This window comes from Gobius niger (assembly GCF_951799975.1).
Source record: "Gobius niger genome assembly, chromosome: 1".
NCBI classification, from domain to species: Eukaryota; Metazoa; Chordata; class Actinopteri; order Gobiiformes; family Gobiidae; genus Gobius; species Gobius niger.
The window spans coordinates 13,604,697-13,623,875 of record NC_136852.1 but is presented as its reverse complement, the minus strand read 5'-3'; the positions used below and the strand labels follow the sequence as shown (position 1 = coordinate 13,623,875).

At 40.4% G+C, this 19,179-nt stretch overlaps 1 protein-coding gene across 2 annotated transcripts in view; it reads right to left on the bottom strand.

The window, feature by feature from the left end:
- Positions 1–141: 141 nt before the first annotated feature.
- Positions 142–19,179, bottom strand: part of relt (RELT TNF receptor) — a 28,571-nt gene continuing 9,533 nt past the window's right edge. For both annotated transcript variants that reach the window (XM_079574610.1, XM_079574609.1), the window contains exons 3-12: positions 13,117–13,191; positions 12,875–12,967; positions 12,402–12,586; positions 10,928–10,971; positions 10,594–10,851; positions 5,266–5,349; positions 4,956–5,028; positions 2,118–2,501; positions 1,827–1,946; positions 142–1,035 (exon numbers count right to left, since the gene is read on the bottom strand). In XM_079574610.1, coding sequence (XP_079430736.1) covers positions 1,032–1,035; positions 1,827–1,946; positions 2,118–2,501; positions 4,956–5,028; positions 5,266–5,349; positions 10,594–10,851; positions 10,928–10,971; positions 12,402–12,586; positions 12,875–12,967; positions 13,117–13,161 — 1,290 coding nt within the window. In that variant the 5' untranslated portion in view covers positions 13,162–13,191 and the 3' untranslated portion in view covers positions 142–1,031. The remainder of the gene's footprint in view (positions 1,036–1,826; positions 1,947–2,117; positions 2,502–4,955; positions 5,029–5,265; positions 5,350–10,593; positions 10,852–10,927; positions 10,972–12,401; positions 12,587–12,874; positions 12,968–13,116; positions 13,192–19,179) is intronic.

Here is a 19,179-nt window from a genome sequence, read left to right as displayed (position 1 = left end):
AACCTGTCCCTGTGAAGGATGAAATGTCTACAATGACATCCCTTTAATATCTGTACTACACACAAGCACCACTAGGGGGAGTTATTTCCCCACAATCAACAAATCACAACAAAGGACACGCCATTTAAAATAACGCCTTTATTTCTTCAGTAAAAACATCATAAAGAAAAATTATTATAAATTCAATCTAAAAATGTCAGTGAGATGCATGTTTCCTACACTTCCCCGCTTTCTCTCAAAAAACTTCAGCTTAAAAACATGAGAACACATATCCTTAGAAATGTACTGTAACAAAAAGGTTAAATTAACACAACCGCATAATAAATAATACACTAAAGACGATGTTCTTTATGAGTTCCTTGTGAGAAAATGTGAAAACGAGGGGGCTGTACTTGAGGCTGGTAAAAACCCTTGAGGGTGGAAACTGAAGCCAAGAGAGATGCTTGACTTCGAGAACTCTTAACCACTAACCCTCGCGACCACGGCTTGGCTTTTTCAATCAATATGAAAATTACACTGACAGGCAGTGCATTAAAGTCTGCTGCTCCCAAGGCCCGAATTTAGACCTAGTGTTAAAACTCCTCATAACAGTCCACTTCTATACATTATGTACAATCATTTACATATACAACAAAAGCCCCCTTAACCCTTTGACCCTAGATGCATGAGCACATTTGTAAATAAAAAGATGTATAACCCTCGTAATTATTTGGCGGTTTCTCTATTCTAGTTTCAGCAAAAGTGTCAACGATAGCGGAAATCGTGTGGGGGAAACCATTTTTTTGCATAGATGAAACTCATGACAGTTTGTTCTATCGTCCGTCGAAGATCCTTCTCAGTTTGTAAAAGCTCTGCAGTAAGTCAGTACAGCAGGTATTTGTGTAGAAGTACCGCGATGGATACAGCTTCCAGCAGGAGGTGATCCATGTGTTTCCCTGCTGTTCCCGCCAGCCGTCCAGTCGCGAGCCTAGGCTGAGGTCAACGTCAGCGAGGTAGCATTTCCATCATGCAGTGCAAAAATTTTGACCTCTTCACCTGGAAAAGAGAAGAGAAAGGAAAGTGTTATTACATTTAGTGGATCAGTGATTCTCGAACTCTTCACACCAAGTAACACCTCAAAAATGTTCAGACCTTTCAAGTACCACCAGGTCAAGATTAAGGATAAATCAGGTCTAAAAATGTCTTGAGCAGAAGGTCTTTAGCAGAGAAACACCTAACTTAAATGTATTGCTAAAGCATAAGCATCTAATTAAAATGAATGGAGGTTAAATGTGCTGATGACCCTGAGAACTAACTTTGACTAACTTTGAGCTAAAATAAATTTGACTCAATGGGCTTAAAGGAACAGGCCACCGTTTTTCCATGCTGAGATATGTTCTTACCTGAGCATAGACTAGTTGATAGATACATGATCCAAGTATAGTCACACAAAATTAAACAAGTCGATTTTCTAAGCAGATGAAAAGGGGTACTATAGTAAAGTGAAGATATTACTGCGTGGCCGTCGGAGTGCTCCTAAGGTGTTATTACGCCTTACAATATAGTACGTCTTTTAACCTGCTTAAAAAATCGACAAGTTTAATTTTGTGTCGCTATACTTGGATCATGTACCTACTCACATAACCGTATTTAAATAAGGAAAATGTGGAAGAGCTTGGTCGCTTCTAACTTCAACCCCACATAGAGGAGAGGAGGAGAGGCTAAATGCTAACATCAACTCGTCTAAGCTCAGGTAAGAACATATCTCAGTATGGAAAAAGGGTGGCCTGTTCCTTTAAGTAGTAAAAGAACAAGAAAAACAAATTTTAAAAAGTTGATAGTCGAACCTTCTAATGACTGATGAAGAGAATGGAGTCATTCCAAAAAAGGAGTTGCGCTTCTCCGGAGTTGAGGTTTTAGGTTCCCGAACGACAGGCTTGTGCTCAGGGATTTGTGCAACTTGAAATCTGTAAATTCAACACAAAAGAAACTGATGTTTTAGATGTTTGTCTCGAGGGAACGAGATAATGTCATTCGCGGGGCTCTGTAAATTTTAATATGAACAGATTTATGGATTGGATTCTAATTCGCTGTGAGATTAAACAATTTTCCTCAGAGTAAAAATCCTCATATCTCACCTTCCCACAGACACCACTGTCACCTCTCCCTCCTTCCTTTCCTTCACCTGTGCCCCGTCTGTTTTGTCCTGGACTGTATTTGGCACGCCAGCTTGTGCGTGGTGGGCGTCGACACACTCTCCGGCCAGCAGGGGGCTCTTCTGCTGGTCCACAGAGGCGTCCAGGGAGGGCAGGTTGAGGGTCTGCGGGGGCTTCAGGGGGTCTTTGAGCACCTCCAGAGGGGGGATGAGGATGGGAGGCCACTTTCTCTGGGCACAGCGGGTACAGCGGTTGCCATGTCGGGAAGCCAGGCCGGATATGCCTGAGATGGTGTGGAGGTGCGACTGGTGCGGGCACAGCCGGGGTAAGGAGCGGATTGTGGACAGGGGGGAAAGCATGGGCAGCCTAGAGGAGAAAAAGATACAAAATTAGCATATGGCTGGAATAAAAATGCAGTTGTGCCCAATGAGGTTGGAAGTATTTTGACCAAAAAAAGTGTCAAAGCTACGTATTATTCTCCATTGATTTATATGGGAAGTTTTCTCTTCTGTTTACTCAAAATGCATTTCTCTCTCTCTCTCTCTGTTTCTATGTACAACATCACCAGACTCCACACCTACTTTGAAGTTATTTAGCAGCTATACCTTATTCAAAAGATGTCCCAAATCCCCAAACATTTTGCATCTAATATGTTGACAAAATTAGCCCATAAAGTTGAGTTTTGTCCTTCTGAATTTTTGTCCCTAATCACCTGCAGCGTCTAGGCAAACATTTTTGCAAAAAGCTATAGATGCACTTCAGTCCACATGTAATTGAATTGAACTTTAAATCAGTCAAAGCTGCAGTGACAACAGTGAGCTCTGTCCACAGTGGTCTAAGCTCTTTTGCTCTGTTGCTCCCCATTGTTTTTATTGTGCAGTGACATGAATACAGCTGTGTCCATGTCTGTGTAATACTAGCTGCTGGCTGACCTATAGTGACCCCCAGTGACCCCGAGCAGAATCTCCCACTACACACACACACACACACACACATAGGATTTGAAGGTTTTCCAGAATGTTTATGTAAATGCCATGGGAGAGCGTGGTGGTAGTGAATGTTCTCCAAACCCACAGCACACATGTTCCAGCGGCCCACTGTGGACCCTGAAGAGTTGATACGGGACAATACTGTTGTGGCCTATGGGAGGATTCAGTTCAATGATATCATTTCAAATGTTGTGTATGTGTGAATTATCATCAGCCAAAATCTGCGGGTTTACAGTGTGGCTGTAGTTTTCAGTGCATTTTACAAGCTTTTAGTAAAACTGCACTCCTCTGATGACCCTCACACGTCATCCCATTCTCTCTCACACACAAGAGCAGCTCTTATGGTTTTACGTTTTAGGATTTGTCATTCAGAACAAGGATTGCAGCCTAGAATGAACATATTTTACATGGAAAACAGCTATTGTATGATATGTTGATAAGTTAAAAAGACTTAAAGGGACTATACAGAGTTTAAAAATGTTAAAATTAAGTATTTTCCTCCCCCTACATGTTCCAACAATGTCCTAAGGTGTAGAATGAGCCCAGACATATTCACCACAACTGCCTCTAGAAGCCTGCACTGTCACTCAAAAAGGTGTAAATTCGGGTCTGAAGTGCCGTCATGCACGAGCTTAATATAGAAGGTGCAGCTACACGTATGACCTGAGGTGGCAGTAGTGAGTATAAAATGGCTAACTTGCATCCAGTCCCTTTAAACTAAGAATATTTGACCTACAATAGAGTAAGTTTAAGTGTGTTCAAGAGATTTTTTTTAACTTAAATGTAAAAATACTTGATCCACTGGCAGATTTTCTTTACTTACATACTCAAATCAAGTGCAAATATACTTATTCCAAGAAAATCTTACGTATCTACAGTATATACGTAGATTACTTTATGCAGTGCACTCAAAAAGCCCCAATTTTGCAGACCTGGCAACCCTGATATCAATTATGTGTGGGACATCAGTGCCCGGATTATCAGCTTTCAATATATATATATATATATATATTTTTTTTTTTTTAATTGATGACCTAATGAAACTATAAAACACATACACTACTGCTGAAAAGTTTGGTGTCACTTAAAATGCCCTTATTTTTTTTTAAAGAAAAACAATGTTTTTTTTTTTCAATGAGGATAACATACATTTAAGTCTAGACATTGTTCATATTGTGAAGGCCTCTTCTAGCTGGAAATGGGTGATTTTTAATGGAATACCTACATAGTTGTTCTAATGGTTACATTGTGTTTGCTAATCATGTTAGAAGGCTATTGAAGATTAGAAAACCCCTTGTGTAATTATGCTAGCACTGCTGAAAACTGTGCTGATTAGAGAAGCTGTAGAACTGGCCTGGGTGACCCCAAACCTTTGAGCGGTAGTGTATGTTTATTTCTATTGGGTGGAAAGAAAACCCTTCCCACTCAAGTATATGCTACAAGATTATTAAATGGCCGCAATTTACAACCCAAATTGCAGCCTCAAACCCGCGCGGTCCTGTAAACTGTGTGACAACAAACTGTGTGACAAGGGTTGAGGGCAGTGACACACAGGATGATCCGTCCTTGTGATTGAGCAGACGACACTGACAGCAGCGAGAGCAAAGATGTGGCAATGAGTCACAGCTCGGAGGCGTTTGCAAATTATAATTTATACTTTCATAGAGATTTAATATGTGGCTTTGCTGAACCAATCCAAGAAAACCACAGCTGGGGTCAGTCCCTTCTCACAACATCCGTAAATGTAGCAATTAAATCTGAATATTTGGCATTTCTTGTATAAAAGCATGAGCTAGTTTTTAAATGTGCAAAAAGATGTGTGTGTTCATACTTGATGGAAGATGCTTTGCTCATCTGTTTGCTCTCATACTCAAGCAGCAGCTCCTCCAGCGCAGCCGCATTCTCTACAGAAATAAGGGGGAAAACACATTTAAAGGTTCATCTTTAAAACTGCTTTGGGTATGTTTTGTTTGGTCAAAGGTGGCTTGGATTAAACTGCTTGTATTGTGGTCATGGAAACACGCAGTAGTTTGTCTGTGACGTGTGAGAGGCGACTGCGGCTCTCCTGTTCCCTCTGAAGCCACAGGAGAAGCCATGACACACCGACCACGAGCTCATGGGCTGGGTCCGCACACACTTACCCTTCTTTTCTGTGATGAGCCGGACCAGGACACTGATGGTATCTTCGTTCAAGACATCGTCGGAGATATAGGGGCAGGCGTTTCCTAAAACAGCAAACATATGGAATTTATTGACAGTCTGGAATGGAGTAGTTTTTCAGAGCCTACACAGTAATGCATTTAATAAACTTACTTTGGTGGTTTTCAAACTTTCAACACAAGACTTTGTTGCAACTTAACACATTGCACATTTCCTGTGTGTTCTTTAGCTGATGTAGCAAGTGAATTTCTCCATTGTGAGATATCGAGATTGCTAATATAGATGTAGGTTAAAATACACTTTCGGTACATTTTGTTTTGGTTTTATGACAGTTTGAGAACCACTATATCCAAACTAACATTGACAGCACTTTCTTTATTGTTCGGCTAGACTGTCAGAGGTTCAGCTCTTTGTAAGACTTTAATGCATTATTTCACATTGGTGTGACTGGGAGTGGGCACTTGGATTCAAACTTGGTCAGGGGTTCGAATCCCAGCTCCTAAAGATGCACACTGTTCTTGGGCAAGACACTTCACCCTTTGCCTCCAGTGTCCGCGTACACTGGTGTGTGAATGAGAGTGTGAATGGGTGGCTGGTTCCTTGCTGTAAAGCGCTTTACACATAATGAAGGCAGAAAAGCTCTATATAAGCTGAGACCATTTACCATTTGGCCACCATGTTTACATTATGAATGACGAAACAAGGCTAAAACGGAGCTAAAATTGCCTTATCCAGTACTAAACAGTGTATGAACCAGAGCTAAACTGGGTCAAACAGAAAAAAGGGTACACATATCACAGTTTGAGAAACACTGGCTTCGACAATTGCCTCTAGGGAGAACCGACTTTGTTTTTGTATGGGGCAAATTAACACTTTCCTATTTTAATTAATTGATGGACTGGAAAGAATAGCAAAAGCTTGAATGCGCAAATGGGGATCCTTTTGATACACATATCATTAGAGTCTTCACGGAAAATCAATTTAAATTCTCATTGGTACCAGGGTCATAGTCTTCATTACAGCGTTCGAAGGGCAGACAAAGATAACGCCACAGTGAATGGCGAGGGACACACATTGTTCAACTTTCCACAGTGGCACAGTTCACAGCAGCGCATGCGGCGCCTTGGATATTGTGTCCCGGTACACGATGGCACTGATAAGGATGGATGTGGATGACTCTACACAGCAGAGAATAGATAGGCCTCCATTACGACCACCAACGAGAAAAATGAGAAGAATAAAGCCAGCGCACATGGCATCAGAGAGTTACAAAGTGTTGCAGAGTGGTTTCTTGCTTTATCATTGAATAACTAGATTAGAGATGCTATAAACAAATTATAATCATGTGGATGTGCAGGCTGCATGTCTGTCTTGCATAAGAGGTGTTAGGCTATTGTTAGGCCAGAACAATGGATCGCATCATACTGGTAGTGACATGGATAAGAGCATGTATTTTAGCTATTTTTCTGAAGTGTGGTCAATTATGAGTAGGTCCACAAATGGAATGGGTCATGAGAGCACTGATTTATTGGGCCTTTCACCCACATTTAAAGTTAAAGCAACAGGAATGTACAAAGCTAATATACATAGGTCATTAGGTCTATGTATTTCTTTAAGCAAGTCACTTTCCTGCCAAAAAGGGGACTTGCGTTTGTTATAAACTCTGCATTTCAACATGTTTTTTTTTTTTTTTTTTCTTCCCGCACTCCTGTTACTATCCTTAGCCCTGTCTGCAGCTCTGCACAGTCAGCCTGGTCTTCGCAAAGTGAGCTCTGCCGAGGTAAGCCTGGCCTCGCTCTAATGCTTCCCCATGGGTGTTCCTCATGACTGGAGATGGACAGAAAAGTGCTGGAGTCAGGTATGTGCTCTTAGCTCAATGAAGTCGGGCCTGCAGTAAGATGCCCCAACAAGGCCAATGAAAAGAGAGGAGTTATCTATAGTATTCTTGTAATTATACTCCCCAGATAAGTATACAAACAACTGGGCACATTCACAGTATTATTCATTCAGAGCTTCTGTATTTTAAGCATCTAAGCCAAAAGGAGCTCAAACTTTTATACTTCAAGGGTCAAAACTGCAGTCAAATTTATCCCTTTGAACAGCAGAGAAAAGTCTGCATTCTGACCCTTTCTGGTGGGAGTTAGCCTCTTCTAACATGAGAAATAGAGACCATTATGTGTGTCTGTGTAAATCTTTCAATACAATGAAAACGCTGTCAAGAAGTGACCAGAACGCCATCCCTAATTCAGGCTCAGTGGAATCAAAGATGTGAAAGAGGAGACCAAAACCCTGAGCTAAAGTCTTCAGTGAATTATTGAACTGGGAAAGGAGAGCTGGATGCGCTGTCTCATGTTCAGACATTGAGAGCAGAGATAGGCTCAGATAGACTTGGAATGGCTTGTCTGGAGAGGGGAGAGACCGAGAGTCCCATGTGGGGGATGGGGCTTGTTTCTGGGAGTTTCCGTGGGTACTGTGTCGTCGTGCGGTTCACGGCAGACAAAAACCGACATCCTTAACTTAATTTAAGAGCCAAGTTGTTTTCGCACGGCTTGGGAAATTGAAATTGTGAGGAGGAACAGACACAAAAGTAGGGATTTGCGTAGAATACTGAAGCTGAGTTGAAAGTCGGAAGGGCGACAATAAGTGAATCCTGACAGATGCCACATGCAGCAGGTGACATGACGTGTAGTGTACAAGTCAGAAGCGTCCGCTCTGTTACACAGCCTGTCTGTCACAGCTGTCCTCTGAGCCTGGAGCATCAGGTGGGTGAAGGGAAAAGCCAGCTTAGCCTTTAAACCAGTTTGCACCACACAACAGCAAAAGTCATGGACGCAGTCTGTCCGGGATACTGATGTAAATAGTCCTTTCTATTAATAGTGATTGTTTCAAATATTGTTGGTGACACCTTTCTGAGGCCGAACACATTTAAATACAGCATGTAAATGAGCTAAACGAGTCAGACATGTGTAGATTTACTCAAGTACTTTTACTTCTTCTTGATTAATATGATGTTGAAGTAACTTTTTGGTTACTCTTTCCAATCCAAGTATGTAAGTGACAAACGCTTCATGTTGACATATACATCTCTCAAACCTTGCATCAGTCTTATTGTTGAGAAATATCTTAACCTCGTAACCTCTTAAGCAAATTTTCTTCAGTTTGGCTTTACCCAGATCTAAAAGCTTCTCGACTGGAGTTTACAGCCTATAAGCCAATGTGACGCCTCATTTCAAAGCTAAGACCTGCAAAACTGATCGAAACTGATGTTTTTCCTTGTGTTGTTACCATGTTGTCGTGGCTTATTCATTTCTTTTTTGTTACATTTTTGTGGCTTTTTTTTTGGTCAAGTTCTGCCACTTTTTTGTTGCACTTTTCATGGCTTTTTAGTCATTTTTGTGTCTTTTTTTTGGTGTCACTTATCATTGCTTTTTTGACGGGGTTTTTTACACTTTTTGATGCATTTTCTTCTTGCTTTTATCGCTATTTTGATGCAAGAAGCTTTTAGATTTGGGTAATGCTGAACTGGAGAAAATGTGCTTGGTTTCAGGTGGGGGGTAAGAGGTGAATTTTCACAATATGTTCAGCCTGTCCTATTTTACATGAACACTAGCCTCAACTACTCTGTTAGAAGTGTTTTCACCAAGTACTTATTTAAATGTTTTATGTCACATGGGTCCCTAGATCTGACTTATACTTGAGTAAAATTATTAATAAAGATTTTGGTTACTAGTCTACCCACTCCTGAATGTTCTCTAATCAGGCACAGACATCACGCCTACAAGAGTTACTACAAGCATCCGACAAAAGGCTAATTCATTTGGTATGACACAAATCGGGTGATTCCTCTCAGGGTTTCACAGTGTGAACATTTAGTTCCTCACCCCTTTTGTTCGAGTTTGTTCGAGACCTTGAAAAAGTGACCTCTATCAAGTTTCATATGATGCGACTGGTATTATTACTGCAACCCCCTTATGTAACCTGCACCCACTTGGCTTTTCGCTTACATAAAAGAGCGTCACATTTGTCTCATTATGTGCTAAGTCGCTATAATGTCCACAGGGCTCTAGGGGGATCACAACTCTTCACTATGACATGCTAAAAACTACTCCATGGAGCTAACCCGACACCAGAGAGGGACACAGGGACATTGTCTGGGAGTAGAAAAAAGTGTACCTCTTTTACTGTGAATACAACAGGGGTGGCCTATATAGAGGAAAGAGAGAAATTAGGATTACAATGACACCTTACAAAAAAAGTGTGGGAAAGCAGTTATTGCCTTTGTATGCTTTATCGACGAATAAAAATAAAAAAAGAGAGAAATGTTGCCAGGTCTTAATTTTGCTTCAATCGTCTGTGTGAATCTGTTTGTAGAAAAAAAACGCTTTACTCAGCTTTTTTGTGGTCAGAAGCTCGATTTAGTTTGACGACGCTGGACTGAAGTGGATGGATGGGAAAGCTATTTTACCGCTTTTCGAATGGGACATTTACAAAAACAATGTCTGCGTCCACCCACAGCGAGGTCAAAGATCAAAACAGCAAAGATGATCAATCGCTTGGGTGCAATGCTGCGCCGTCACAGTGGTCAGATGGGGATCCCTGCTGTACGGTAATGATGCCTTCATTTGTAACACGATAGTTTTTTGCTAGTTGTAGTTCATTGACTGATATATTGACTGAGGTTTAGTGAAGCTACCCAATTTTCATCGCAATGTTTCTCTGTTCCCCTGAGGCTTATTTGGAGTTGTGGGAAGACTCGTTTTAAAGCCTTGACTTTGCTCTTTCCAATGCAAAGTCTTTATCACTTTCAGTCCCGGAGATATCAGCTTTTGTCGGCCCTAGATCGGCCCGAAAAGGGAATATTGTAAAACCCCAAATATCGGTTGACCTCTTGTATAATTTACGCACATTCACATAGACTTTTGCTTTGGCATTGAAATTTTGTGGTTTGGGGCGGGAACTTGCAACCTTTTGGATCCCTATGAAAATACTAAACAATTCAGCTTTGTGAATAAGTTAAGTCTTACCGCGAATGAACAAAGATCTAAACCAGGACTTGAAATAGGGCTATAGCAGGACTAAATAAGACAGGACTGAATCAAAGGTCGTCTGGTATGAAGCTTTTTTTAAGCTCTTTTTTCATTTAGTTTGCATTTGTAGACAAAAGTATCTGGATTTTAGTCATATATCGGTCATTAGCTACTTTTAATGTAATATTAGTCTAGCTTCAGTCAGCCAAAATATTACTTTGAATTGAAATAAGGGGTGCCGACATCGACCCTGCTGTAACATTGCGTTGGACTTCGCCTTACCATCCTTCTGTGGGGAGGCCATCTCGGCGTCACCTCCCTCCTTGTCAGCCGTGCAGTTATAGCCCTTCTTCTTCAGGATGTTGCAGATAAGGATGCCCAGAAGGCCCATGACACAGAAAATGGGCACCAAAGCAAACACGGCATACTCCGCGGTCTTCTCCTCGGCGCTGCGTACGAGCGTGCCGTTCACTGGGCCTCCGATGCCTCCGGGCGACGTGCCTTTAGCAACAGTGCGCACCGGCCGCACATGCATGGGATCTGTGTCCAGGGGAAAAAAGTGATCAAAATAACATAACTCAAAGCCACATTTGAGCAAATTTCATTCTGTACTTACTTTCGACACAGGGACTTTGGTTGGAGGGCTCTACTGAGTAGAACCTGTAAAGAAATATGTAAATGAATATCTATGACAGCAATTAACATACTATAAAGGGGGTAGTAGCAACATGAGCAATAAACCAATAAATACATAAAGAGTAGCTATCACACCCAAGATAATGCTAGCTCGTATTTACAAACTAACAAGTGACTGTAGCCCACTGTTTGTAACTGAAACAGTGATCATTGAGCATGTTGTTTAGACTAAACACGAATTACCACATTTACAATTACATAGTTAGTCACTGTCACATAGTCATCTGACAGTTAGACCGGCAGTATTCTGGCTAGGCTCCTCAGTTTAGACATAATTAAGTTGAAATCTATTGTAGATGATTTTAAAACCCGGTTTAGTCCTGATTGAATCTTAATCTATGTCTAGTGGTAATTAGAAGGTCAAATATTTGATAATAAGGTTATGTGGGGGGACATCGATGTATTAAGACTAGGCACCATTACCACCAGCACCACCAGCACCACCAGCACCACCTATCCTTAAGGTTTGTGGCTAGGGCAGGGTCAGGGTTAAGCTGATTGATGTATGACAATACACTCTCATGACTTGTGATTGGTTGATGTACCAACTCACCTACAAAAAAAAAAATGCACTCAGGGAACATAGGACCCGTGGAACATAGGTAGGTACACACCTATATAGGGATCCACCGGCGCCCATACTGGAAAAACTACGATATTGGGTATCGGCTACAAGTACCCGATACTGAACTGATGGTTCTCACCGCTTTAAGAACTTTCACCAACTAAATCTAAGTGAATATGTTTTAACATCCGCAAATGTATTTTTTAGCAACAGAATGCTAAAGTTAGCGGCAGCAATGCTAATGCTAATGTCAAATAATCAAGGCTGGGTCAGAAACTAAGATAGAAATACCTAAAGAAGCCTAATAAAATAAAATAGCCACCGCTGAAGTGGCCGAATAACTGATCTGACATATTAGTTATGCATAAGTTGTAATGATCAGATCACTTTATTTGATTTGTTTATATTAATGCAACCAAACAGCATGTCATATAGCCAAGAAAACAAAAAGTCCAGTGACCCTTGTTAAATATTTTCTATTAGTCTGTTAATTGATATTTCTGAAGAAAACATTACATTAAAGTATCATATTAAAATGGAGAAAAGAGTGACACTGTTTTCACTTAGAGAAAGACACTTAAGAAAGTCTCTTGGTATCTGTTATTAATATTGGATATTGGCAGATACTCAAGCCCCAGTACCGGTATCGGAAGCAAAAAAGCTGGATCGGTGCATCTCTAACAGATATTACAGCCCATAAGCAAACATTACTATTCATATCAAGGACGGCGACTTCCATAAGATATAACAGATGTAAAAGAGGCATTAAACTGTACCTCGTCCTAAAATACGCCTTATACAGTCTTAAATAATTAGGCCTTTGACATACCCTTGCAGACAGTCCCCGCACACAGCATCAGAGGTCACGGTGCCGGCACTCGCCACACCTCGACCGATCAGCTCACAGGAAAGGTGTGGACGGCAGAGTTCAGAGTCGAGCGCGTCTGAGAAGGTCCCGGCTGGGCACGACCGGCAGCTCACCTCTTCTGATGGAGACTGGACCTCAGCACACGCCTAAGGAAAACAAGACTCCAACATTTTATAAAGCTGACATGACTGAACAGTAAGCAGCACGTTTTGATGTTTTAATGTCATGAAGATTCAGAAGTGTTTCTAGTATCTGTATTTCCAGTATCTATTTCCTAAAACTGAATCCCACACAAACATGGCGATCGGCGGCCTGTGAGAGCTTAAATTGAATTCTTTCTCTTTGTATCAGGGAACCAATTGATTACATTACGTAGTACTTAGAGTGTACTGTTTCATCACGTTAATGCGTTTTCCGATCCATAAGTGTCTTACCTTCGTTGGCTGCTGGCCGGGAGGGCACTGGGCACAGACGCAACCTTCCCCCCACAGACACTGCACCGCTGCAGTCCCACCACAGCCAAACACCTGCATGTACAACAGAGAGTTCAGAAAAAGTTCCATGCAAGATTTAGAAAGAAAGCCAAGTCTAACACTCAACTCAACCCAACACAATTATATGAAAATAGCTTATTTGAGGCAGTATGTGGTTTCAAGGACACAAAACACATCTTTACCGTGAGAAGGACAAGAGTACAGCGGCAGAGGTGGTTCCTCGTCATCTTCAATGTATTCTTCTATGTTCATATGATCTGCACATAAAGAAGTGGCTTCATTATTACTATGGCTAACAATTGAAATATGTAACTAGTTGATGCACAGTACATGTCCCCACTCAGTCACATGTACAAGGCTCCACAAGCACATACTTTTGCAAAACACGACCAAAACGCCAACTCGGTTTGAGTCACCAGTAGTATCCCGTGTGTCAAGCAGGTAAGGAGCAGCTTTGAGAGGCGTAAATAGCATTTTGCATGAATCAGATTCTGTTTGAGGATATGAGAGGATGAATGAAAAAGCTGTTATCCATTTCAACCAGACTGAATAATCTTATAACAAGTCAAGATTTCATCCAATAAATGTAGGATTTTTAATGATGAATCTATATATTACAATGTATCTTAATTAGGAAGTTGAATAATCTGAAAAATCTGAAAAAACAACCACGTTCTCTCATCGACAAGCCAATCCCAAAGGTAACGGCGGACATTTTATTTTTGCACTAAATAGACAGACAAAAGTGTGGTAGGAGAAATCGTGAAAAGGCAAACAAGACACCAAAACTAAAGAAAAGGATGAACTCAAAGATAGGCAACTACATACCCCAGGTTTGCAAATGAAAAGTCAGGTCGCCGTGGCAACTCTAGATAGTCTATCCAGACCAGGAGCTAAATGAAAGTCAATAACTTGTACAAAAACTGCTGCACTTCATGTCACCTGCCTGTCTTATAGCGCCACTTGGACCACAGACACTCCCCCCCCGTGGCTCCTAAGGCATGCCTCTTCAAACTCGCAATGAACCAACAAAAATAGTGTGTGCCTCGGCCTGTGTGGAAGAGGATCACCTTTGACCACAATCCAAAACACCGGCAAACAGTCATTGGGCCAAATCAGCACTTCTTCTCAGCTACGGCCCAGGCAGTGTTGCCAAATGCCGCTACAGGAAATCCAGCCGAACACACAACGACGGCTTATATGAACAAGCTAAAAGATAAAAATGTAATGGCTTTAGGGCTTGGGATTTGCCAATGTCCATAACGACGGGCATTTTCAAGCTTAATGAAAAGACAAGGATAGGCTTCTTAGATTGGCCTTCGATGAAAGAGTGATGTACTTTGTTCAAGTCAATATTGTTTAATTTCAAGCCAAAAAGCTTTGCATTCAAGCTTCTAACTGAGAACACCTTTTAGAAGTGCCAAAGTACAAATAAGATAGATAGAAGCATTCTCTCAAAAGGCCTACATTTGTTTTTTGGAGCTCAAATAATAATCATGTCCCAATCTGTAAACCAAAAATACTGTGTAAGATCCTCTTTTCTTCTTTTGGATAGCTATCTACTTAGAGGAGGGGTGCTTAAAGTGTGACCCCGGGGTCAAATGTGGCCCTCAGACCAGGTGGCTCTCAGGATTCTTGTTGAATTGGCACACATCACCAGAGATAGTACTTTTTACTGCAAGTTTAACCCCCTTAACCCCCACCTGAACTGAGCGCATTATCTCCAGATTGGCTTTACCCAAATCTAAAAGCTTCTTGAAAATACCGACAAAATTAGAAGAAAACGGGGATCAAAAAGTGACCAAAAAAGCCACAAAAGAGCAAAGAAAAGAAACAAAAAATCAACAAAAACGCGATGAAAGTACAATAAAAAACGGACAAAAAGCCACTAAAGAGCAAGTGACAAAAGAGCAACAAAAAAGTAACAAAATGTGACAAGAATGCCACAAAAAAGTGACAAATAAGCGATGAAAGTGCAGCAAAAAAGGAGCAAGGACTCAACAGAAAAAGTGGTCATAAAAAGAGCAACGAGAAAAGGAAAAAAAATTAGATAAAAAAGAATGAGAAAAAAGTGAGGACAACAGGGCAACAACACAAGGAAAAAGATCAGTTTAGGTCAGTTTTGTAGGTCTTAGTTTTCAAATGAGCTACTGACCTATAGGCTGTAAGTCAGGAGAAGCTTCTAGATTTGGGTAGTGCCGAACTGGATGATAAGTAGGGCTGTCACGATAATTACTATTTATTTATTTATCGTTCAATAAAAAAACAGATAAACGATATATTTTTGGGCTCGATATTTATCGTCTGTACATTAATTAGCATTTTCTCCCAATTTTTTCTTTGAAATCTAACTGAAGCAAATTGAGTTTCATTGTATTTCATGTTTATTGCAGCTTGTGTGGTATTTTAGGATTTGAGTATGCACTTTTAGAACAAAGGTTTACTGTCATTTTTATGCCTGAGAGTTGACAGTATCGAGTATCGTTAGAATCAATATTATCGTTTATCGCGATACTTTCCTGCCTCAATATATCGAACTTCAAATTTGTTATTGCCTAATGGTCAGAGGTTAATAATTCAACACAATTAAAACCTCAAATTGTAACATTTGTGAGACAGAGCTGGCACAAAGGTTCCGACTAAGACTAAATAAAGCTGTGGGGAAATACACTTCCATATCCAACCCTCGATGAAAAAGAGTTTGGACATCCCTGAGATGGAGATTGTGTCCTCCTCACTGCTGCTCTAAATGTTAAATCTCATTTTATTTTGAAATAAAAAATATCTACTGTCATTTAGTCTTCACACCCAAGAGATGCGACAGTGAGTTAGCTGTATTAGCTGTTGTTATGCTTCTCTTTTCTCTCTTGGTATATAATTATAACTTTATAGGCCAGTGGTCATCAAGAGCCAAATGAATTCTCAACAGCCATAACAGGGGCCATCAGCTCCCTGGAAATCAAACGGATCATTTATATTGCATATTGATGGAATACAAATCAATTCCCTTAAGCTTCATTTACCTTAGGTCTAATACTTCTCATCTGGGTCATCCCTTATGACCAAAGTGGGAGCAAACTGCTTTTCAAAAAGGAAAAGAAGGAACTCGAGATCTGCTTGAGACCAGTCAAAGGACACCAATGATCAGTGCTATAGGTTATATAGTAGAACAAATAAAAGCAATTTTCTCTGATTTATGGGTAAAAGATACTTGCCAGGTTAAGTAAAAGGCTCTGAATCCCTATTTTTTCATGACAAATCACCAATGGTAGAGAAATAAGGAGTAAACAGTAATTTTCACAATCTGTCATGAGCAGTGCGTAAATAAAGCCGTATCTTTGTCATTTCTTGTACAAGTGGAAATTACAAAATAGAAGACAAATTAGGGACAATTAAAGGGATATCACAGTGTTGACTTTTGCTAACTTGTGTAAAACAGTAATTACCTAAAAGCTAGCGTCCATGCCTGACACATGCCAATAACAAGCCGTGACAACATCAGATGACGAGTGACGCCGCCTGTTTTTGTTCAGTGAGGCTAAAATTAGCAATAATAAAGAAGTTATGGCCAGGGCATGACAAAAACAGGCGCATTATTCTGTAGCGCGGCGGTTTTTTGGGTTGTGGGCCTTTTTCTGGCTCCCTGATGTCACGCTGAGGAATCCAAGAGGGATGAATGTGCAAAGGAAGGAAACCACCACAAAAGAGGAAGACTTGAATGAGCAGAGGTGCGGTGCTTTGAGCTGGAGGTGAGTGGACGGCGCTCAGATCAAAGGTGCGCGGGGTCAGGAGCAGGCCGGACAATGAGGCATGATACACAACAGGAATCTGACGCTTCCACGGACAATCCCACACTTTATTTTAGCGCCGCTTTATGGCAAAAATCTCTAGTCATGCTGACAAAGCTGATTGTGAAAAACAAAGGGAGAGAGAGAGAGAGAGCTGCGTTTGAACAGTTCCCATGGCATCGAAGTTTGAGTTGTCGTTTTCAGTATGTGTCGTTGTGACGTCATTGCTTATACAACTGCGGATGAGTCTACAGCAGCCTAACAAACAAACAAACAGCTGGAAATGTATACTGATGAAATGATTGAATGACTTAATGTTTAGCAATGAAGTTGGGTAGGGCTAGGGTTGGGTATTTTTCAGATACTAGTACTTAAACGATATTTGGTAAAATTTTTCTGACACCTTTACTCAAATGTTTGTCATATAGAACCATAAAACAGAACAATAATGTGAATCCCTTCCACAAGAGACTATTTCCTTTACATTTGTTTCATTTATTTGAGCTTAATGCTGTCCCTGGACCAACAGGAATCAAAACAAATCCTGCTTTCGATACCAGTGGTACCAACAGAAGTTTTAAAGGGATATTTCAGGATTTTTGACATAAGGCCTTGTATTGTTTCCTAGTTATCCAGAGTGTTGTTGATTTCTGGAGATATATATATAAATATATATATTTCATTCATGCAGTCCTTTTGAAGAGTTTAGTGGTGCTAGGCTATGCTAGTGCTAGGCTAGTGCATGTCTATGGTAACTAGTAGCCTGCATTAAAAACAGGCTGACCCAAGCACTGTGCACCTGAGGAAAATCACTTATAACACCAGAGTACCGATATAAATGTCTGTGTTGACTGAATCATTTTTGAAATATCACCACTTTGCATTTAAAAAAATCTTATATTTGTGCAGCATCAGCTTCCTGGTTGTAAGCCACGCAGCGACGGAGTGATCTGCTAGGTTACCGGATCTGCAGTAGTTTGTTTACCTGCGGCCGGCATTACTACACTTCACAAAGGAGCTTTCTGCAAATCAGTTATGGCAACGTTTGGAGGACTGACCCATGATTTTGAAAAGGTTTTTAATGCAGGCTACTAGTTACCATAGACATGTGCTAGCCTAGAACTAGCCTAGCACCACTAAACTCTTCAAATATAAGGACTGCATGAATCAGCAACACTCTGGATAACTAGGAAATGAGGCCCCATGTCAAAAAATCCTAAAATATCCCTTTAACCATTTAACCTCACCTTCATTTACGTTTGAAACCTTAATTCTGGCTCTCACTAAAACGTTGGTTTTGGAGTTTAATTTCTCTGGTGATTCAGCTTTCATTAGTATGAGGACTGCATGTGGGCAACCTTGAGATAGAGTAGAGGTGATATTTGCTCTTTTCAAAACAAAGACAATCAGCCTTTAAGCTCCAGTTTATACCGATATTTTGTTTAAGCTGACTGCCTGACTAAAGGGCACACCCAGCCTTGATTTTCGTTCCATAAGAGCAATACTGCCTTGGAAGGCCCAATAAGACAGTTAAATGAGAGACCAAAATCTCCTGACTTTAAAGAGTTGATGGCAATGAGATCATCTTGTCATTTCTAAGTGCATTAGGTTTGAGGAGAACAATGGTGCATCCGTCAGAATGCAGCACCAGGAGTATTAACAGGTTTATGGTCAAACTAACTCATAGTTTAACATTATTTTTTCAGTTTTCCCATACTATATAATACTCCTGTAATGTAGCACAGAGCAGCAGATTATTGTCATACTTATTACCTACAGTATTATTATTAAAAGGTCATTATTATATTTACTTCAATAGAACGCTGACTAATTTCCGTCACTTATTCCGTGGCACATACCTAACTTATCCTTCTAATATATAAGCATTATCACACCGAAATCTTCACATTCCTGAGCAACTGTGTAACTACAACTCTGTAAAACAAGATGACAAGTAGAGACTCAAGGATTAGCAGACTCCAAAAGGATTGAGAAACACGCTGTTTTTGTCCCTAAAAAACATCTCCTTAATCTACCATTTTGTGTGACACACCACTTTGAGAGAAACAAAAATATGCCTGAAATCAAAGGAGGACATGTTTTTACGTTTGAAAGAATTTAATTAACTAGCACTTGCAGTTCAATGACATAGCAACACACTTTAAATGATCGTCAAGCAGTGGATCATTATCATTAGTGCATGATTAGATGATTGCAAGAAGCCACAATATACGTAACTGACTGAGATCTACTTTTTGGGGAAAACACACCCTTTGGTTAAATTTTAGCCTTATTTTAGCACTAACTTAGAGATAAATTCAGAGACAAAATCTGATGAAAAATCAAACTGCTTCTGCTATTTAACCCTTTAACAGTTTGCTCAACTATTTGGTAGAGTTTAGACTGGTTTTGATCAGGTTTAGACTGGTTTATGCTTCTAACTTTTAGACTGGTTTA